At 37.5% G+C, this 22,162-nt stretch overlaps 2 protein-coding genes across 8 annotated transcripts; both read left to right on the top strand.

Annotated features, from left to right (window-relative positions):
- On the top strand, nt 1-5,058 carry LOC122867591. 3 transcript variants are annotated; one of them, XM_044178589.1, is made up of 6 exons: nt 1-152; nt 3,544-3,660; nt 3,754-3,787; nt 3,924-3,985; nt 4,058-4,149; nt 4,433-5,058. In XM_044178589.1, the coding sequence occupies exons 1-6, from the start codon at nt 125-127 to the stop codon at nt 4,682-4,684; spliced, it is 585 nt and encodes a 194-aa protein (XP_044034524.1). In that variant the 5' UTR covers nt 1-124; the 3' UTR covers nt 4,685-5,058. The 3 variants fall into 3 exon arrangements, with proteins under 3 accessions (XP_044034524.1, XP_044034507.1, XP_044034516.1); XM_044178572.1 differs by having other exon boundaries at nt 3,924-4,149; XM_044178581.1 differs by lacking the exon at nt 1-152 and adding an exon at nt 1,982-3,355 and having other exon boundaries at nt 3,924-4,149.
- A 2,457-nt stretch (nt 5,059-7,515) lies between these two features.
- Nucleotides 7,516-21,878, top strand: arfgap1 (ADP-ribosylation factor GTPase activating protein 1). 5 transcript variants are annotated; one of them, XM_044178600.1, is made up of 13 exons: nt 7,516-7,745; nt 10,642-10,712; nt 11,391-11,500; nt 11,914-12,085; nt 13,115-13,215; nt 13,312-13,398; nt 13,494-13,608; nt 13,700-13,756; nt 13,875-13,907; nt 15,040-15,096; nt 16,932-16,991; nt 17,571-17,626; nt 17,730-21,878. In XM_044178600.1, exons 2-13 carry the CDS (start codon nt 10,653-10,655, stop codon nt 18,067-18,069), a joined length of 1,248 nt encoding a protein of 415 aa, XP_044034535.1. In that variant the 5' UTR covers nt 7,516-7,745; nt 10,642-10,652; the 3' UTR covers nt 18,070-21,878. The 5 variants fall into 5 exon arrangements, with proteins under 5 accessions (XP_044034535.1, XP_044034560.1, XP_044034552.1 ...); XM_044178625.1 differs by lacking the exons at nt 15,040-15,096; nt 16,932-16,991 and adding an exon at nt 14,171-14,200 and having other exon boundaries at nt 17,577-17,626; XM_044178617.1 differs by lacking the exon at nt 16,932-16,991 and having other exon boundaries at nt 17,577-17,626.
- The last annotated feature ends 284 nt before the right edge of the window (nt 21,879-22,162 follow it).

A 22,162-nucleotide genomic window follows, 5' to 3' on the forward strand; every position in this document is an offset into this window, starting at 1 on the left:
TATGTTAACAGTCCTTTAAAAAAAAACTCTTCTCTTGAATAGCATCACGCTGTGTCTTTCACATACAGTATAATAAGAGTGACATGCACAGAGAGAGATTGTCTTTGGTTAAAGCTTCATTGCCATGGCATGCAGTTGCAATGGGACAAATGGTAAGTCTTGACTGAAGATATAGAAAATCTCATCTAAATGTGAGCTGTAACATGATAATTCTTGATGTATGGGTTGCTGTGCTTCTCAGGTCTTACATATTCAGTATTCACAATTAAGAATAACACCATCAGATCAACACAGACATTCAAAGTTGATATTAAGTGAAAGAGTTGCAACTGGAATAGCTAGAAGCTGATTGTTCCCTACACTGGATTTACAGTATATTGAAATAATACAGGGGAATCAGTTATACCTTTTTGACCGTAGAAGGAAGTTAAGAGGCAGTCAGCCAACAAGCAGCGACATGTCGTACGGCTTATCGCAGTATATCTGATAGTGTGGAGACTAGATAGGTCTCAGTCCATATTCTTTTTGAAAAGCTGAGTCTTTTCCCAGGAGATCATTCAATCACTGGGTTAAATAATAGACACACTGTAGGATTTGTTAATTAATTAATAACACAGTTTTAAAAGATAAAGCAGAATCCACAAATGAATACATTGAGTAGCTTGGTATTTTGAGTACTGATCAGCTGCCCATTTGCTTTTGCACTTGCCATTTGCCACCAACGGCAACCCAGAGAGTGGTGTATTTCTCCAGTTAAGTGTCAGGAGGTTTCAGCTCTCAATCATCTATTGCACAGCCAACTCTAAAACTTTGCTAATCAATGTTTTTAAATGAACAATTGCTCAAATGACTGTGTGTAATGTGAAAGGGGTCACTTGTAGTGACAAACTCTCAGAGGATTATCACCTGACTGCAGTTCTCTTCAGCTCCATGGAGACAATGTCAGTGACTAACTAGTGAACATAGTGGAGCATTTTGCAGCTAAAAAGACAAATATTTCCTTCGGGAGTTGGTGGAGACCAAAAACACATCTGAAAAGAGAATGAATATTAGAATTCGATCCATCAGGTGGACAAAAACACAACTCCAAACAAATGAAATGTGAAAGAATGTCTGCTAGATATCTGCAAGATATGTAAATAGGCAATAGGTTTGCTAACACGTTTACTATAACAGCTTTATAAGGTGATAATATATCAATGTTGTGTTTACAGCTTGTTCTTCTGTTGTTGTTTTTTTTGCTGTTGGCCAAAAAAAAAAAAAGAATGCTGCTTTAAAGAAATTATGTCTGTACCAAGCCCAAAGAAAGACACCAAAATTGTGGGATGGATTTGTCAGCCCATGTGTGGATCCTGAACAGATTCAAAACAGACAGAAATAAGAGGCTTGCACAAGGGTGTGATCCCTTTTATTTATTCCAGATTTTTTGCGGTCCACTTAAATATATGGTAGCGTCTCTGTAGAGGCCAGGGTGACAGGACTAAAAGGTCAGCTTGTTTTTTATGCATCTCTCTGACACTCCTCACTTCCTCAACACCCCCACCTCCACCACCACCTCCACCACCACACACACAGGACTGATCCAATACATTGTGAATTATTTTATCCAGTAAACATCAGCAGTTGAATACTTGATCTGTTCACATCAGTCATTATGATATTCTGTAATCACCACCAGTCAGAACTACGGAACCGTCACAACTAACGTCTAATGTAAATCCATGGACAACTTCATAATTACCCAGCACTATGAGTACTCTGATGTGATGCTACCATGGTAACAATGTGATATAATTATTCCTTTCAGAAACTCTCTGATGAAACTGCAGCGAAATGAAGGCAGTCAGTGAAACACACTCAGAGGCATGTTTAAGTATCACTCATTGGGTTAATTAGGTTGGTGCTGCTTCGCCCAAAGGCGACATACCACAATGTAAATAATAACATTAATATTATATTATGTATATTAAAAAGATACATATTTTCATACTATAGCCTATAACAAAAATGAGAAATGTTACCTCTAAGCCTCTGTATTGTTAAAGGTGCCCTGTGGAGTTTTCTTGTGCTACTCACTGAATATCCTTGTGTGTATCCCTCCGGTCAAACAAGGTTCCTTCCTCATAAAACATTTACAAAGCCGATTTTTTAAGTATTTGAAATCCTGTATTGTTTGCATCCATGTTTGTTTGTGTTTGCTAGCAGCCTGCTATTGCTGGCGCATTGCTGCATACTTGTTGATATCTTGGCGTCTTACTGCCACAGTGGAATAGTGAGAAACCTTTGGCAGGAGTGTGTATGGCATCACCCGTGTGCATGTGTTTCCTCGTTTGCGTGCATGAGAGAAACAAAATGGGGACCCACTCATAGAAAAACAGCTCCATAGCACTAATAGAGGTCAAAAACTCCACAGGGAACATTTTGTCAAGCTGAATTCAATTGCAATTTGTATGAAATGTTGCATAATACATCTAGAATTTTTCCATTTGATGTTTTGGTGTAGCAAAACAAATATTGTATTCATTATATATTTTACTTTATTCAAGTCTGATATAGGTTCAGTGAAATGTTGGAGTGAAACAAGGCTTTACAAATGTTTTCTGAGGTAGGAAATGCATCCATGCTGAGCATGTATTCTTGCAACAAAAATCTGCTGCACTGCATTCACACAGTTCATACATTCATGTGTGCAAGCAGCTCAGTAAAACCACATCTGTTGCAGATGACTGAGCTGTAACTGTTGAGCTGTTATCTTTTTAACAAACCTTGTTTCTGGCTCATGTAATGACCAACTTATTTAGCTGAATTTAGCATGAATTTCATTTGTATCCAAAATGTCAGATGAAGTGTTCAGTGCTAAAGTACTGAGCCTGGCATTTATTAGGCCTCTTGAGTTTTATAATACGTCCAGTTAAACAAACCCAAATCCCTTGATCCTTGTCTCACTTCTAATGACAAACCAATTGGCAGCAACTATTGCATTATTTTTATAGTGTTGTATTGGTACGTCTACTTAAGTTAAGGATCTGAATACTTCTTCCACCACTGCAGAGCCTGCAGCACTCTCCAATTATGTGCCCAACTTACAACTTACCTGCCCTGATAATGAGGTTGGGGATTGGCTCAGGCTTGGTTTGTGTTATAAACCTTGTTTAATTCTGTGTTTGGTGGTGGTGCTGTGTTACTGTGTGGGTGGGATACATTTCCTATTTGAATTTTTATGTGCGTAGTAGCTTTCGCCTTTCATACACAGGGTGGAAGGTGGATTCAGTCAGTGTTGTTCAACAAGTCCCCCTCCACTCAAGTGTGAAATGGAAACTTAGAGCCTCCAGACACTGAGAATGGACATCTTGTGGTTTGCAGTTAAACTTTTTTAAATTAAAATGTTTGCATATTCATAGATTCTGGATTTTTCAATGCAGGAGGAGTCGATATGATTTCAAAGAAGAGTATTTTCACCTGTGTTAAAACAGGTCTGGAGGGCATCTTTAATTACTTTAAATGATCAATAATAAACATAGTTCTTTTTCTCTCTTTCTCTAGAATGGACCATTTTGTGTATGCCAGTTTTGCAACAGGTGATATTCTGGGTTATCGCCGCAATGCTGATCCTCTCACTATCTTGGAATATTTTTTGCTGTGTATCAAAATATTGCTCAGGTAATTACATAATTTGCTTTTTAAAAAATCCAGTGAAAACAAATTAATTTCCTGTATCTGATGGTGAATGTATTATTCTTTATATTGCAACAGGAAAAGGGATATGTCAAGCAATGATAACACGAAGGTATGTAGCCTATATTCCCTGTCCAAAGAAAAAGGAAAAGTTACATCCTCCGTAATGGTCTGCATTTTTAGAAGTCACTGCCAAACTAAAAAAAACAAAAAACAAAAATATTTCCTCTCTGTTTGTCCTATTTAAGACGGAGCCTGAGGCACATGGAAGAAAATCCTATCTACGGAAATATAAGCTACATGCAGACAAGTAAGTGTGTTGTACATGTGTGTCTCTCTCCGTTATCTGTGTCTGTTTACAGTGTGATGCTGTTTTCCACAGGCATGGCTTTGACCGAAGTTGATCCTCCACACTCGTCACTCAGCTCTATATCTCTGAGAGTCAATCAACAGAGAGTCAATTCTGACTCACAGGTAGAGTCTTTAAACTCCTTTTACAGAGATTACAGGTCTTTCCTGTAGGTCTACCATCCTTCTCTGAATCTGCTGTAAATTCACACACATCACTAACCTTCACAGCAACATTTTGTTATAAAGAATAAAGGAAAGCAGCAGTAGCATATAAAAAAGTAAAAATCGGTTCAAAAGGCCTTTGCAAGGACAGGACAACTTTGCTAAAATTTTCACTGTCAACCTGTCCTGTACACATAATGTTGTGTAAAGACGTTACATTACTGGTTTTTGTTTCTCCTTCCAGTCCAAAACTCAGGACTGCTACGCCAACCTAACTCTGAAGGCTCCCAGGGTGCAGTCTGGCCGCAGCTCTCCACAGATACATTACTCAGATGTAGTTCAGTTAGAGGAGCTGCCGCCAGAGTTAGAGAAGGAAGATGAAGGCAACACAGACGCTGTCTCCACCATGTCTGATCTGTATGCTTCTGTGCAAACTCAACGCACAAAAACCGTCGACACTGCAGACAGTGGAGATGGCTACGCCAACCATCTCTGAGAGAAGCACGATTGCTGAGGCTGAGATGCCACAAATGGCCTTTGTGCAACTTGACCTGCCACCACAGGATGGCACTGTTTGTTGTTTGACAACCCTTCTGTGTAGCTATGACAAATCATACCTCTCATGCAAACTAACTGAATTGTACTAGTTTTACTGTTCTATGCATTTCTTTGACTTGCCTTGTTCTGATGTTGCTGATGTTTCTGTAAGAGCAAAGCATTTGATTGTTAATTTCCTGTATTTTTAAATTGTTGGTTCTATACTAAATCACACTGGGATTAATTAATTGTGTGATCTTTACTGAAATGCATTATTAAAAGATTCCCTCCAGACATGTTTTAAGACATAAAAATACTCTGCTTTGAATAATAATTTGCCTCATATGGTTTTTCCACCAAAAAGTTCATTTCAATTTCAAGTTTCAGTTTTCAGGTTTTCTCATCACACTTGGCTTCCAAACTAGTTGTAATGTTACAAAACCATGCTCGTACAGTGCATACATGTGTCAAACACAGGTTTAAGGTGAGCTCAGAGAAACTTTCCCCCTTCATCAGACGAAAGTGAAAACAGCCTTCTAGTGTCAAACTCCAACATCCAAGTAACAATGAGCAAAACGCCTTATTTTGTGGAAACGGACTTTAAAATAGACTCCAATTCTCTACTAATGAAGTCAGTGGTGTTATAAATGTTTCCTCTCTCTCCCCTGCCTTTCCTGGCTCTCTCCAGCTATCACTATCATAATAAGGCAGAAATGCTAAAAAAAGAAAATGTGATGTGTGTGCTTATTTAGTACCCAAAATCATTCGCTGCCATCTGTAAACGTGACGCAGAGGAGCGATTTTCCATGAAGAGGAGTATCAAATCAGTAAAAAGTACGTATCAGCACTTTGTGAGTTATAGACTTTATATAGAATGTAATTTACATGGAAACTGAACCATTGTCCATGATTAGATAAGGCACTTTGTCGACCCTACAAAAAGACACTGTGATGATGGGGGAAAAATTCTTTAACCTTTTTAACTAATGGCACTTTAATGTAGGTATCACAGTCCTGGCTGGACAAACCAACACCTGTTATCTGTTATTTATCATCTTTTTTCTTAAGGGCACAATAAACTTTTTATGGACTCTTGTCTTGTTAAGGTACTAATCTTGGTTTAAGCTTTGGAGCTTTGCCAAATTTTAATAAAAAAATAAAAGAGCTAAAGTGGCCTAATAATCTATAGATAAGAAAGTAGTAAATAAAATGCAAGCACTTAAAGTGTAAATCAATACATTTTCTAACTGAGGAATCAAATAAAGAAGAGTTCGCTTTGCCTTGATCTCCAGACGAGTTGGCAGGATATTTGGCAGGCGTTTATAGGTTACTTAATGAGATAACTATATCTCATATGCTTGATATTTTACACTCTTTTAGCTAGCATGAGCAGGACACACTGTATTGTTAGGGCTGGGTATCAATAGCTTTTGAATCAAACTGTGCCCCTATAGCACTGTCAAATACCGTCAAGAACTTGTTCTCATCACAGTCCTGTCTGAAGTTAAATCTCTGAGAGTAGATTTTGAGAGCATGATTTAGGGTAAATTAAAGATTAATAAAGATACTGTAGAACAAAGGCTTGACTTAATTTGACACAACAAAAGCACAATGAAGGCTGCATTCTAACAGTAAATGCTGTGCCACTCTGCACTTATTAAATTTCAGTTTTATTCACATTTACCTTGAGAGTAAAAGGTGTAAAATAGGGAAGTTGTGCTGGACAGAAGAATTAAGCAGTAAAGATGGAAATATGGTGCTCATCTCAATTAAATGAGCACACAATTTTCAGCAGTGTGTTACAGTATTATTTTGTAGTTAACAAAACAATTTTAAGATTCAATTTTTGGATTTTTACCTTTGTTGGATGGTGTTTGACAGTAGAGACTAAAAAGTGACAGAAAACATGTGGAAGGACATGCAGCAACTGCTAGAGACAGGGGACATTATGGTTAGGCTAGATGGTATATGCTTACTGTTAACCGCTGGTCATGAAGATGCTCCATTTTCAAGATTAATGGGATGAATGGATAATCAAGGTGAAACCTAAATTGAATTCACATTTGTTCTATGTATTGATGAAATTCATGTCAATATTCAAATATTAGCTAAGCATGTATGATAGGCTATGTAGTTACACTGAAGATGCAAGACAAGTTTATTTGCATAAGAGCTTTCAGATGTAATTCAAAATGCTTTACTTGAGGCAAAGAAAGTGGGGAAAGTATTGCAGGCATGAAAATGGGTCTATCATGAACAGCCTGTTTCACCGAAGACATTTTGACATGTCACAGTAGAAAAAGCAAAGTAAATAATAATTAATGATGGCTGAATTCCATTTAGTTGCTTCAGTTTCAGGGTCTTGTGCATGCTGGCTCACTCTCACGCTGTGGCTTACTGGGACACTTGAATAAAACAGTCATTGTTAATGTTTTTAGTAACACCTGTGGTTTTCCTGCTATGACAAAGTCAAAATGTCTGCTGTACAAAGGACCTATTGTGATGAGTTGGAGAAAGACATTTCAGTTTAGCCTACAAATTTCTGCTAATTCTGCCCAGACCAAGACATTATTTTTAAGATGTGACACTGAGAGGTGATAGCTGAACTAAAATTTAGATTTTGTGTATTTGTAAGATATGCTTCTATGAAAGAAATGTAGCTTTATGGATATCCCGGGCTGGTCCACGTTAATGTTCACACTCCGAAGCAGTGGAGGTAGCAGAGACAAAAACAGGGAGAGAGAAGAAGAAGACGAAGAAGAAGCGGAAAAAAATGAAGGAGGAGAAAGAGGACTCCCATGATGCATTGCACTGCCAACGTATGCAAACAGGAACATGGCTACCGGTGTTTAACATCAGCAGTCCATCGTAATAATACATTTCTGTCGGCCTGACACAGTCTGTGACAGTATAATATTTGCTGTGCCTCCGCCACAGAAGAAAAGCCTTCGTAGAGTTTATCGGCGGAGCCAGCAGACCCTCTGAAAACAGCGTCTTCGTTGTTCGTCAATCACAGAGAGGTAACGGATCAGTTAGCTCGGTCCACAGCCAACGTTAGCTAGTCACCAAATCAATTCACTCAAATTTGATCATTTTGGTGTGATGTCCATTCGGAAACAAGCTTTAAATGATAAACTGAAGCAAGACATCGCACAATCATCATACTGTTTTAGACGTATATTGTTAATTATACACGGAGCAGGATGTATGACATCTGTAGTGTTTGTTACGACTCGAGCAGCGTTGACACGACTGCAGTTCTGTGTGGAAACATTTCGTTTTGACATTATTGAATTTCCTTAAGAGACGTCAGCATAACCTCAGACATTTGCGACATGTTGTTAAACTAATAATTATATAACTATGGCTATTTGCATTTAGGGCCTTGCTTCGAGAGAATCTTGACAAAATAAAATGATAGATTAAAAAAATCTGAATAACGTTAGTTTAACCAGCAACCTTGCTCGAGGACAAAACTGGCTTTGTTTTCGAAGAGAATATCCATCAAAACCAATCACTTTTCTTCCAGGACTCCCAAAAATTTCCAAAGCTTGTTTGAGACGAGAAACATTTTGTTCCCTATCTTGTTTATCTTGTTTGAGGAATGTAAATTTACCAGTCGACTAAGAGTTTTCTTTGCTGATGTTTTCCCTCGGATTCACCTGAATGTCTGCCTTAAATTGCAAAGAGTGCCTCTCTGTGAAAAAATCACACTTGTCTGAGACTTTGATGCTCTTATATGTACTGTATTGTATCTACGTGTGCCATGCACCAGCGGCAGACATTTCCTTTATTGTCTGCACTAATGGAGAATAAAGTTTTGAACCTTGGAATTTTTAATCTTTAAGAAGAATCACCCTAATACAGAAGTTGTAATGTATATTGTGCTGTTTCAGTGATTTTTGGATAGTAACATCAATATCTTTAAACCACTGCTGAACTGATTAGATGGAAAATGGATTAGGCGATCATTATCGTTGTAAACTTAATATATTTGGCAATTTTAACGTGTCACCACGTGATAGGAAGTTTTCACTATTTTCTCACATTTTATAGATTAAATAATGTATAAGTTAAAACATACCCGGAGGTTTAAAGGATAAGGCTGGCGTTTTCTATATTTCTGTTATTGTTATCAAATGGCATGAAAAGACCAAAACCAACAATGCATTCTCTTAATACTTTCTGACTTTCATTTCATGTGGCTCTCAGTCCCAGGCCAAGTCATTCCTGCTGAATACGTAAATCTTTAAAACATTCACTCAATTCATTCAATATATAGTGTAATTCCTAAAAAAAATGCCGAGTCCCTTTCTAAAACAGATGGACACTGTAGTTTTCAGCTATCATTATTTAAACAGGACTAAATAGTGCATTTATGCACATTTGGTGCTCTAGTGAATATTTACAGCAGTAGGACAGTGTATTTAGGACTGGCTCTAAATAAATTACGGTGCCGATGTTCATTGAATTGAAGGGTCACTCAGTCACCCAGTGCAACAGTGTGGCTGACTGATGCGTTTTAATAGTCTTTGGATGACAATAGAGGTCTGTGGCACAGAGGAATATGATATCTCATGAGAATATACCCTTTTTACAGAAGACATTTTGACATGTCACAGTAGGAAATGCCCAGGTGTACATAATACAATTAATGATGGCTGAATATGATTTAACTCACTGGGACAGAGCCATTGTTAATGTAATTAGTAACACAAAGGTATATGTCTCAAATTCATTTGCTTCATTAATCACTAAGTTGGTTTAAGGTCAGCCAGGCCTTTGCAGTTAACAGTCCTTGGTGATCACTGAACAGTGCATGCTGGTTAGAGGTCTGTACAACGTGCTGCTGAGTTGCTGTGGCGTCATAGTGCCATGGGCAACGATAACCTCTTGAGATTGAGGCGGCTGCAGAAATTTCTTTATTCTAAGATGGTAATAAGTTTGGGGTGGACAGGGTCATTACCTGAAATTTCTTTGTAAAATAATAAATCTTGAATTAAAGAAATAAAACCTCACAACTATTTCAGAAACAATCAGTCGGTTAATCGATTAAGTCGATCAACAGAATATTAGTTAACAACAATATTAAATCATCAGTTGAATCATTGAAGCCATTTATCAAGTGAAAAACATCCACTGGTTCCAGCTTATTACATGTGAGGATTTGCTGCTTTTCTGTTCTATATCATTGTAAGTTGAATACCTTTGGACAGTTGTTCCAACAAAACAAGCAATTGAAGACATCACCTTGGAATGTTTTACTATTTTCTGACACATTTTATAGACCAAACAAATAATTGAGTAATCAAAAATATAATCCAAAAAATAATTGATAATACAAATAATCATTAGTTGCAGCCCTACACACAAATTCAATTACATTTATTTTTTCTGGTTGTCAGCTGTAAATTGCATTCTAATGAATATTTTTCTGACTTCCTGTATCATTCTGGGAAGGTTTTAATGCAGCTTTTTGTCACTTACCATGGCTGCAGCCTGCTGCTTTCATCCACTTTTCAGACGAAGCACAGTTCATCTCAAACAAGTCTACTGTCTATGAAGCAGTTCCAGGTTTTTGTTAGATGACATCATCAAAACAGTTTTTCTCACCGTTTTCCAGCTTTTGGAGAGATTGGTTCAAGTTCACAAATTAAAACTGACCTCTATTATATAATAGAAAATAATGTGTCACTTATATTTTAGGGTGGATGTTCTCTTGAAGAGACAGTCCAATAAGAATATGTGATTTCAGCAAGTGAAATAGTGCTCTGGTATTGATACGATTTTATTCAATTATAGGCTGTCCCTTCAACATGTAGCTTGGTAACATAAAGTTGGGTTCAGGTGTATTAATTGCCAGGAGTATGATTTGTTGTTTTGTTGGTAATTCTCGTTCTCTGAATTCTCTTTCAGCGTGGGTCAACATGGCGAGTCCAAGGACCAGAAGAGTTCTGAAGGAAGTGAGAACCCAAGACGAGAATAATGTAGGTCTTCGCTTCTTAGTCAAAATAGTGTCACCTCACTGCAGCCTTATAATTCACACAGCAGGTAGCTGGCAATGTAGCACCTTCCCACAATCCTTCACAAAATGTCCCCGCTTTCATCCTTGTTCAAATAAATCGTGGGAGTAATTTTAGGTGGCAATTTCGCTGCCAGTGGACATCTTGTTGGCTTGCATCTTTGGCAATAACAGTAGGACAGATATAATGTCTCCTAGCCTAAAAATAAATGTATTATATAAATACATGTATTTTTCTTCTTCTTATTATTATTATGGATTATTTAAATGACTTAAAGAATATAACTTAACATTTAAACATTAATCAAGTAAATGTTTACAGTACAAAGAGGTTTTTAATTGTAATAGTTTAAAAGTCATTGTTTTTGTCTTTTGACAAGTTAGGATAAAAAATTTAAATTTGAGATCTTTGCTCCCAACAACTTCATTGAGTGTGATGATGCTGTACAATATTAAAATACATAGGTTTTAATGAACTTTTTGTAACATGTCTTCTTTATGCAAAATGAACATTAGGTCTTGGATATTTTCCTTATAAATGCAGGGTCAGGCTACACTTCAATGTACAAAAGTCTGGAAATCCTCCTCTGTAGTTTTTACTGAACAGATGTCAATTGTCCAATGTGTGTTGCTCTTTTTTCAGCTATGTTTTGAGTGTGGGGCTTTTAACCCTCAGTGGGTTAGTGTGACTTATGGGATCTGGATTTGTCTGGAGTGCTCTGGCAAGCACAGGGGCCTGGGAGTACATCTCAGGTAAGAATAGTGGAATGTATTATCGTGTTGATGATTTTTGGAGGGGTTCACGTGGCATATGGCGTCTGTTAATCTCACATAACCAGTCTGACTTTAGGGGACAGCACTGATGATTGCATGTTTATTGATGTTTGCAGGTTTTTATTGTTTTATTCAGCAAACTATGAAATTAAATTCTATAAAGGCGTACACTGAGCTTTTAGACAAACTTACCCTCTAAAAGTTCAGCACATAGACATCAAAAGTATCCTTGGAACACCAAGGTGTATGATCTATTGGAAATGCATGGAGGAGTCTGGTGAATATGTTCCATTATTGTAACAACTTTGCTCACCAATAGCTGAACAGCCCAGAGAAGTCTGAAATATTAGAGCCATATAATGATTTATTTATCTCTTCTGCCCTGTCTGCAGTTTTGTGCGCTCTGTCACCATGGACAAGTGGAAAGATATTGAGCTTGAGAAGATGAAAGCAGGAGGAAACGGAATATTCCGCTTGTTTCTTGAAGTCCAAGATGATTATGATCCCAACTGGACTTTACAGGAGAAATACAACAGTAAAGCTGCTGCACTCTTTAGAGACAAGGTGAGCTTTCATTGACCTAATGGTCTATGATTAAAAGATGTTCAGTTTTCTTGCATAATAAAGACCACAGGTAAATTCATTTTCTACACATTTTACATTTAGGACTAAATGCTCCATTATCTCATTCAGGGAGTTAAAGCATTTTAGTGGAGGTTTTTTTTCCAGTAGAAATCCATTTGTCCATTTGAAAGATTTAAACTTTAACAACAGATCAACTAACACTGCGTTTCCACCAAGCAGTCCAGTCCAGTTCAGTTTGTTACACATTACAACGGTTATTTTCGCATTTCCATTGGCAAAAGTTGTGGATGGTACCAATAAATTCACTGCATACCATCACAATTTTTCGTTACCCCTCTGTTAAGGTACCTAGCACGCTGACCCGGGACTTAAAGGTGCTCAACAGAATCGTCACTTCTTGCGCGACAAAGGGCTCTTCAGCATTTCCCAAACTCTCGTTTTTTTCAGAAGTATTTTTCTTTGCTGCCTGCAGCCTTTTCTCAAACAGAGCTTGTCTCCTTGTAATAAACAGCCCCATACCGAGAAGAAAGAGCACGAAACATTTGATGTCCTCAACTGTGCATTTCTTCTTTTCTTGTGTTCCTTTGTTTACTGTGTCGCGTTAGATATGATGTCATGCTACTTACGTGGTCGACATGGCTATTACCATCTGGTAACAACCCCACCAGCATTTAAGAGTACTGTCTGCGGTGGAAACACAAAACAGATTTAGGGGTTTAGGTACAGGTTAGGTACAGGATTCAAAGGTACTATACCGAAAGTGTTTGGTGAAAAGGCGGCTTAAAGTAACAGCTGACTATGAAATGGACTAAAGAGGGGACTTGATTTTAAATTCTTAATTGTAAGTGTGTATGTTAAATAAATAAATTAATTAATTAATATCTTTAAATTGAAAGCTGGATGCAGAATGGTCCAGTTTTGGCTGAGGCTTCTGTGATATTTCTAACTTGTGAAGGTGTCTTGTGTTCATCAGATTCATTCACCCTCTTTTGACACTGTGTATGACAGGTCGCAACTTTAGCCGAAGGTAAGGAGTGGTCCATTGAGACATCTCCTGCCAGAAACTGGACATCTCCTCAACCCAAGACCAGCCTTTCATCCTCTCACCGGTAAAACTAAAGGAAATTTTTAACACACACAAGCTGTGTGAAATGCCAGATACCGGACATGCGTTAAAGCAGTGAATTCATGTTTCTGTTATACAGCTCTGGAGGACCTGGACAAAACTCAGCGAAATCTAGCGACAAAGCTTTTGAAGACTGGTTGAGTGATGACGTTAACTCATATCAGAGGTAAGAGCTTCACACACCTGTCTTTTATTATGCACTCTTCTGTTGTTTTCTGCAAATTAAGTGGTTTTTTTTTTTAAATTTTTATGCTTCTTCAGTGGTGGGGGTTACAGTGGGAATCAAGAGAATCGGTATGTTGGCTTTGGCAACACGGTGACCCCAGAGAAGAAAGAGGATGACTTTATCAACAATGCCATGTCTTCTATTTATTCAGTAGGTCACGATATACATCTTTTGGCTGAGTTGTTCTTTTTGTTGTATTTTTCTTCCCCAGTGATTTTTTTTCTTCTTTTTCTTTTGGCAGGGTTGGAGCAGTTTCACTGTTGGAGCTAGCAAGTTTGCTTCTATCGCTAAAGATAATGTAAGTGTATTTACACAATAAATGCTGTATTGTATTTGTGAAGCATTGAATTTGGGTTAGAATTTCTGCGTGAAAACTCATAAAAAATATATTTTTTAAAATTATTCCCCTCATACAGACAACTAAACTGGCAAACCAAGCAACCTTAAAGGTAAGACTAATATAGTTATGGGTAACCCGTTACCAGTACTGCTAATAAAGGGTTTTTGTTTGTGAGGATTACATTTGAACTAAGTTTTCCAATACCTTTCCTTTTCTGTCCATTGTATTGTATCTTACTTAAGGGAATTAGTTTGGGTGTTCATTAAAATGTATGCCATTTTGCTTGGTACACCTCTCAACATATAATGTAAACTTTCAAGCTGTAATAACTGTGTTACTACTTTAATATCTCTTTGCCTTCTCTGGATGTAGTTAAAGGGCTATAAAGCGCCTCCAGAACCGGTAAAGCAGATAATAGGTGCATGGCGCTTTTTCAGCATCATGTTTTTTTAAGATACATATTACCCATTGTATTTATTTTAGTCAGCTTGTTAGTCTTTCTGTGTTTTTTTTGTTTGTTTTGTTTTTTTACAGTAAAACTAAACATTTTGCAAAATGGTGAATGTCATCTTCATGTGCTTCTGCTTGGATATGCCAGCACATGGCATTGTGTCCGTCTTGGTACCTGTACTTGAGTTTATGGATAACCTGTGAAAGACAGCTGGCAACTGTATTGTGGGATGGGGATTGCCTTTAATTCCTACGCCTAATATAGAAATGTTGTTCCATGAACTGTTCGCTCACATCCATTGACAATGGTTTATCCATTCATGCATGACAGTTTTTGTAACTGACTGCTAACAGTACTGTAGAGGTGTAATGGTATGTAAAAATATTTACATTTCAGCACACTTAACTGATGTTTGGCACTTAATTGAAATCAATGCATAGCAACATTTGGTAGGTTTTTTGATGCATAGGTGTTGGCTGCTCAACTATTGTGTTATTTTTCTATAAATATGGCAACAAGAAAACAATCCTGAGGGACAATCATAAATCCTTTATGCAACAAGTTACTCTGCAGACCTTAGGAGGCAGAGTAAAAAAGCTAAGATGATGTCTTTTACTGTACACTGATGATGCAAGTTTGTTGAACCATTACACCCTCTAGTGCTTGTTTGGTGTCATGGTGAATGGGAATGATCAGTCACTGGTTGAACAAGCAGCTCAGTGTCTTGCTCTACTGTGAATGTTAAAATGTGTTTCATTCAAGTGAATTCTCCCCTCTGACTTCCAACTAGGCCACAGAGTTAGGACAGACATTAAATGAGAATGTTATCAAACCTACCCAAGAAAAGGTAACATTGATGTTTGAAGTTGTTGACTTGGTGGCGGGATAGAGTGCTTTAGAAATTAAAAACAGCTTCAGATGTGAATGTGCTATTTTCTACATTGCTCGTCTGTGCCAGTTTATCTGCTTTATGCCAGCTTACATTAAACGACAAAAGCTGCGGTTTCAAGGATGCAAAAAGAAATCAAAGCTTTGTTTCTCCCTGTTAGTGACTTAGCCATGGGATTCGCAGAAGCATACAGCTGTGAACTGTTTATTTGGGAACGGGTGTGAGTCAGTGTGAACTCCAGCTCAGTCACTGGACAAGGCTTAAATGTACATTTAAACATTTTTAGGAGCCAAAGTCTTTGTTCAGATATGGGATTAGTCAGTTTTTAGTTTCAAAGTATTACCAGGGTAATTTATTGAATGCGTTTTAAACATTAAAGTAGGTTGTCAGTTACATAAGCCGCCTTTACGCTTAAACTTACAGAGCATGTTACATTGGCATGGCTGCTGGAAGTAGGGGTGGTTCACCCGCTAAAATCAGGCATAATAAAAACCGTCACTTTTTTACTGGGATTTATATGCAATAGTATTTGAAGTAGGAAAGAGGTTTGACAATCCTCGTCTCCTGTATGAAATGTGCGTCCAGGTGCTGTCTCACTCCCTCTTCCTCTCCTGAGATGCATTAGTGTTCAGTGTTCCTGTAGTTGCTGTGGCTGCTTTGCCATACAGTATGTTGGTGTTCATGTTTGCTGTCTGCTCGTGAAAAATTGTGTAAATTGTTAGATATAATATACATATACTAAGCCTATATTAGATATAAATGATCCTGGCCATTCAAATTAATGCAAAAACCGTGAATGTTGTACAGCATTTTGTATGACATCATTAAATACACTGAGTTTCTCTCAGCACCCCCAACTCTGACTGACTTCCAGCATCCCTGTACATTGGCATCAATCCTAACATCATTGCTACATTTAAAAAAAACTTAGCAATTCAGCTTCAGAGCTGGGCCACACCCACCTTCACAAATAAGGAAATTGACATTTAATTGACCAAATTTCTTTTCCCATTCATCAAACAAGGTAACTGAATTAAAAATCTCTTATTTGGCCTGAAATTTAAGCCAAGCTTCACTGGTCTGTGGTAAAAGATAAAATGCCACAGTCTTGGTCCTTAGGTTTGTGAGATTTTCTTGTTGTCTTTCCATAGACATGAAATGACACAACCTGGAGCTCTTCACTTGACAATTAATTGCTTACCTGCTTTGCAGTTTTGGTGTGCGATGAGCTTTTGCATCGAAATAAGCTGTTTTCGGCAACATGAAATGAATAATATGTCACCTTCCCTGATGTCATGGTGAGTGTTTCCACATAACTGCTCTAACTCTTACTGTCAAGTGAACAGCTCCTAGATGTGTCTTTCAATGAGATCAAATGAGTCCCGTGTAGCTACAGTATAATAAATCATGCTAATAAGTCAAAATACAAGAAGATAAAATAAGAGAGAGACTGGTATTAAACAAAATGTTTTTGTCTTCTAATGTACAGCTGGCATTGGTGAATCAAGGTATCTATAGTATGTGCTTTTGTAACACTCTTCTTACTCTCTTGCAAAATGGTTGTAGCTGCATTATTTAGGAGTTATTTCCTCTTGAGAAGAATAACCTTTTGTCAGGCTCAAACAAAATGTTATTGCTTTCTCATGTTGATCATCAGTGCCCTTAACAAAACACAAATCACTTTTCTCACAATCAAAAACAAACTGTTGCTCACTACATGTTCTGTTTGGCAAACATATGTGGATGGAGACTGTTGTTTTTATGAGTTTTTAATAACAATTTGGCTCATCCAGGTGAAAGATGGCAAATTGCTAGATGAAATGGCTGTCAGCATGACTGGGCTGGCAAACAAGGTAGGATGGGCAGACCTCTGCCATGCTGTACAGATGCAAAACCAGTCTCCTGAGTAAGGAACGGCAGCTCTGATCCAACACTTCTCTGGTCATACCTGGACCTCTTAGTGCAGATATGCAAAGACTGCAGCCCCCCCCCCCCCCTCCAAACATCATAACCCTCAAAGGAGACTGGTTTTGCTGTGATTATGAATGTTTGAACAATACTAATTTAATGTAATCTCTCATTTTTTTTGCTGCCCTTTTTAATCTGGTGGTGAGTACTCCGTAGTCGACCTTTCTGATGTAAAGTGTTAGAAAACAAACATCTGTGTGCAGTTTTATTATTACTGCCTCCATGACTGTTGCTAAAATTAAAATTGCAGCATAATATATTTTTGTTGTTCAGCAAACATCGATTGTTGTATTTAAGTTCCTTCATTCATCACTTCTACCACCTTTAGTTTGAGCTTTTGGATTCAGTTTTCTGATTAAGACAAAGAATATGTATCAGTAATTGTCTTTAAAAAGTAATGATGTTTTAACACTTGAAGTAACAAATGCATAAAAATGTCAGCCTAAGAGTTCTCTGTTCTTTAGGTTCAGGGAGCAGGTGCAAAATTGACTAATCTCTTTACGGGAAAACCGGAAGATGGGTAATAAGAACGTCATACAATTGAATCTCCTTTTGTACTGTGTGATGTGATGCTATGCAACATGAATTATTCGAGCATCTCTTCATGTTTTGACTGTGTCCAGGTCTGCTGGAGAGAGCTACCAGAACATGGATGCCACTGAGGGATATCAGGGCAGTTCTAGTCAGCCTATGGCAAAGGACTTCTGGGAAACCTTCGGCAGCAACAGCTCCTTAAAAGCCAAGAAATCTCCCAGCAGTGACAGCTGGACCATCGCAGATAATTCTGCAAAGAAGAGCTCTGACAGTTGGGACAATTGGGGCTCCGAAGCAGCGTCCAACAACAAACACAGCACAGAGGAGAGCTGGGAGGCCTGGGACAACAACTGGGAGAACGCGGAGGGTAAGACGAAGAAGAGTCCCACAAAACCTGCTGAGGAAACCTGGGATAATGCGGACTGGTAGTGACCTCACAACCATACATCTCTTCACCTTTTTTCCCACTCTGGCCTTTTCCCTCTGTTTTCTCTCTCTCTCTGTTCATCTCACTGGCACTTTCAGGGAAAGAGCTGAGTCAGCTTAGTTCATGTCAATCCATTCAAAATAAATTTATGATAAACCCAAGCAACAATAAATGAAGCCCAGGGTAAAGGTGAGCTCATTAAATTAATATTCTTAAAATGTACAGCTACATTGAGCTGCAGTCATTTATTTTATTGTAAATTACCTTCATCACAAAGAACTAAGATAAATCAGTGTAGGTATGGTCATAACCTTCTGCCTGTGCTCCCCAAATATAATACTCTTAATGGTAAATAAGCCTGTGAGTTTAATGATACTGGTTTTCAATTCACCACATAAAAATGATGCATGAAAGAGAAAATCTGACATTGTAAATATATATCCTTGTAGATACAGTATGATTGACTAAACACAAATGACATTATTTTCTGTTTCTTCAATCAGATTGATTTGCTCTACTCCTGGACCTTTTGCACATTTTATTTTTGTAAAATTGATTTTGAAAAGCCTTTTTGACGGAATAGAACCCTTTCCACACTGTAGTCACAAAGTGTTATGTTAAATTAAAGGAACAAATTGGCTACCATTAATCAAAAGCTGTGTGGATATGTAAAATTTAAATGAAATAATCTAATGTGTAAAGAGTTTGGGCTAAATGACCTTTATAGTTTTATTTGTTTTTTAAAATATATTTTTTGTTAAAAATGTGCAAATAGTTTAGGGGTTTGAAAGCAGAGAGCTGCTGATGCATCATTATGATGTTATCAAGACCAGAAAATGATACAACAGCCTGCTTAGAAGTTGAACTTGGTGTATTCTAAACAAATTAAGTTTTTCAATAATTGTCCTTCTGGTAAAATGGTTAAGTTGCTTTATAATACATACATGTATTGTATCACATTGGTGACAAGCTGACTTAAAACTTAGCTTTTTCTCAAAATGGATGTATTTAATTTAAGATCGATGAGCTGTTGAAACTGATTTTGATTGGTTGATAAATTAATGTGATTGTACTTTTTTTCCTGTTGTTAATAGCATCTCCAGATCCGTCTGTGACTCCCATTCAAATGTTCATTGCAAAGGTCTTCAGTGACAGTATTGTTTTAAGCACATCCCTAACATCATATTAGCATTATTAGGATTTTTTTTTGTTATGCAACTCCTCAAGTAATTTTACTTTATACTGCAACATTTAGCAATTTATCACATTGTTTCTTCCTTAATTCACAGTGGTAATTAATTTGTTTGTGTTGAAAATTTTCAAGCTAAAATATGCCAGAAATCAATCGGTGAATGAAATTCATTATAATAAACTGTCACAATACCTGCCAATAGTTATTGATCTACTGGGGGAGATGAGGGGAATTTATTGTAATATTATGTTATGTATTTTTTATTATTTTTTTCTGACCTCGAAGCTGGCCGATACTATTTGAATCGGAATTTAGTGCAGGCCGACTTTCAAACAACGGAACCCAGGCTCATGTCGGGCCAGGCATTTTGACAAACTTGCATTCTCTTATAATAACATAACACTGAGTAATGGCTCATATTTTATATATATATACAGTTTATTGTAGATAATTTGACACAGAAATCACTCATTGCACGGTGATATACTGTGTGTACTGTATGCGAGGTGGAGGTTGTGTTTCAATAACTGGACACAGATCGGGACTGTAGACTACATTGTTAACTGCATGGTGTGGCCTGTGAGTCTGCAACATGTGACCTCCACCGAACCGACAGTGTCGATGTAGCTCTGTGTGAACTGTTCTCTCCACATCTGTGTTATTGCACCTTGGTCATTATGTATTGTGAGGATTCGGTGTCACAGATATCTTCACCCTTGTATTAACATCTGAATTGTGGAGTGATGTTAATGAGGTTTATTATACCCCGGATGCTTAGATGGTCATAGCTCTCAAACGCTTGTTATGAATAAATTTAATCAAGCTAGTACATCCTTCAGTCAGATGAAATGGCAGCTGCACTCACACTGTTCATCGTGGATGCAAATGTATCATGACAAGCTCATTGTTTCTACAAGCAGGAATGTAATCAGTGTGAAATTGTGTATTTTACAAGCCTGATAATCTGGTAATCTTAAAATTTAAACTAGCTGTCAAGGTTGAGAACTAGGCCGATTTTGCAGCACCTCACTTCCCGACGTGGCCTTTAATTCCCTATAACATAAGGTGTTGCAACTTTATCATACTGTAAATGACTGTAAAGTTTCATTTGTTTGTACATGTAATAACCTACAGTTGCTCAGTCTTCATAAATGATGCAAACCACTCAAACTAAGCTCAAGTTAAGTTACACTTGAACCAATTCCAACCCCAGGGTTGATTTGTCTACATTTGTTTAAAATTTCACAACAAGAAGGTAAAGTTAATTACGAATATCAGAAGACATCTTAACATGCTTGGTTTGCATCTGATTCTTCGTGTCTGTGATCATGAAATGGCCAGTAGTTAATTATTTACTGCCCACGGAGCAGTGTACCAGTCCAATATAGCTGCTGGATTGTTGTTTGTGATTCTGGAGTTATAACATCCTACTGTTCTTTTGATAGGCAGTACTCATTGGGCCTCATGATTGGTAAAAAATAATGTTTTACTATCACAGGTTTTAATGTGTAAAGGATATATCCTGGGAACTTAGTCCATACCCATTTCCTACCTCTAAGAAGTCTTCAGTTTACTGCCGAGTTTTCAGTATGGAACATGCTCTCTTTTTTCTTAATCTGTCAGCATTGTTTTGATGTAGACTTTATCACAGCAGGCTTGGTTTGCTGTGGCTCATTTTGTCTTTGCTTTGAAAGTGTTAAAGCAATGTAACAAAGATGGGTCTACAGTGTTGGTGTGTTCTCAGTGACAATGCAATGGTGTAAAAAAAAAAAAAAAAAAAACCTACAAAAGATCACTCCTGGAACATTAGTGTCGCTGAACCTCTGCAGTCGTGTGCTCATGTATGGTCATGTGTTAAAAAACCTTAAACAGCTGAGATTGCTTTCTGTTGCTGTGTGTGTCTGATGCAGTGAGGTGTACAAGTCAGTAGATCACCATCAAAGATAATGTCAAATGATATATTGTTACCCTCAGCCTTCCCTATATTACTGAAGTTTATGTCAGTTTTTGATTTTCTATTTTTTTATTTATAATGGCATGGCATGAAACATATAAATTGCCAGGAAATTAATGGAAGACGATGTGCTGTGATATCTCACAGTTCAAAAAGGGGAAATGTTTGAACAAAATGTTGTCACTGGTCTGAAATCTGTAAAAGAGCTTATAGTTCTGAACTTTTTTATTGGTGAATGTCCTGTTGGGGTTACTGGTACACTCGATTCACGGAAGTGATATAAGGTGATGATTTTTTTTTTATAAACCCCATGAAATCTGAATCTAATTCTAAACTTTCCAGAGCAGCAGTTTAGCTCAGTGTCCGTGCCTGTCGAACATTTGAGATTGGGTATGTCTGTGTTTGTTGAGGAAACTATTATATCAGAAATACTATTTTTGATGTCATGCATGAGATGTAACGTGGAGCTCAAAACATTCAGCTGTTGTTTAATTTTCTAAAGTTGTTTCCTCAGTGAATTTAAGTGCAGTTGTCTGCTTGCCCCTTCAAGTTTCACCAGCAGCCATCCCATGAAGTGAGCCATTGTTAGATGCTCAGTTGAGGCTGTGGATATTCTTCCTGTACACTTGGTTTCTGTGCTCAATAAAAATGTATTGTGCCGTGAATGCAATGGTCTTTTACTTCCTGCCTGTGTGGTGCAGAATCTAGAGGCATTTGTTGACTTTGTTTGTTGTTTATGTTGGTTAGAGCCAAGTTTTCTTAAGCAATACAAAAATGTTAGGGAAAGGGATTGCTTTGGGTCAAAGAGATAAGTTGTTAAATGATGGGCAAGTTTGTATGACAAAATGTTACACAAGCTTCTTAACAAAGGTTTAGAGATGCTTATTTATTTGCATGCATGTCAGACTATAATCATGCATCATGCAACAAAGAATTTTAAGCAAGTGGG

The sequence above is a fragment of the Siniperca chuatsi genome, linkage group LG2 (genome assembly GCF_020085105.1).
Source record: "Siniperca chuatsi isolate FFG_IHB_CAS linkage group LG2, ASM2008510v1, whole genome shotgun sequence".
In the NCBI taxonomy this organism is placed as follows: Eukaryota; Metazoa; Chordata; class Actinopteri; order Centrarchiformes; family Sinipercidae; genus Siniperca; species Siniperca chuatsi.

What these genes read in the sequence shown, in the direction of transcription:
- LOC122867591 (XM_044178572.1), top strand. Translation starts at nt 125, where the DNA reads ATGGCATGCAGTTGCAATGGGACAAATG. An exon ending in TGTATCAAAATATTGCTCAG is followed by an intron (nt 3,661 to 3,753) that starts GTAATTACATAA and finishes ATATTGCAACAG; the next exon opens with GAAAAGGGATATGTCAAGCA. An exon ending in GAGTCAATTCTGACTCACAG is followed by an intron (nt 4,150 to 4,432) that starts GTAGAGTCTTTA and finishes TTCTCCTTCCAG; the next exon opens with TCCAAAACTCAGGACTGCTA.
- arfgap1 (XM_044178600.1), top strand. Translation starts at nt 10,653, where the DNA reads ATGGCGAGTCCAAGGACCAGAAGAGTTCTGAAGGAAGTGAGAACCCAA. An exon ending in GAACCCAAGACGAGAATAAT is followed by an intron (nt 10,713 to 11,390) that starts GTAGGTCTTCGC and finishes CTCTTTTTTCAG; the next exon opens with CTATGTTTTGAGTGTGGGGC. An exon ending in GACGTTAACTCATATCAGAG is followed by an intron (nt 13,399 to 13,493) that starts GTAAGAGCTTCA and finishes ATGCTTCTTCAG; the next exon opens with TGGTGGGGGTTACAGTGGGA.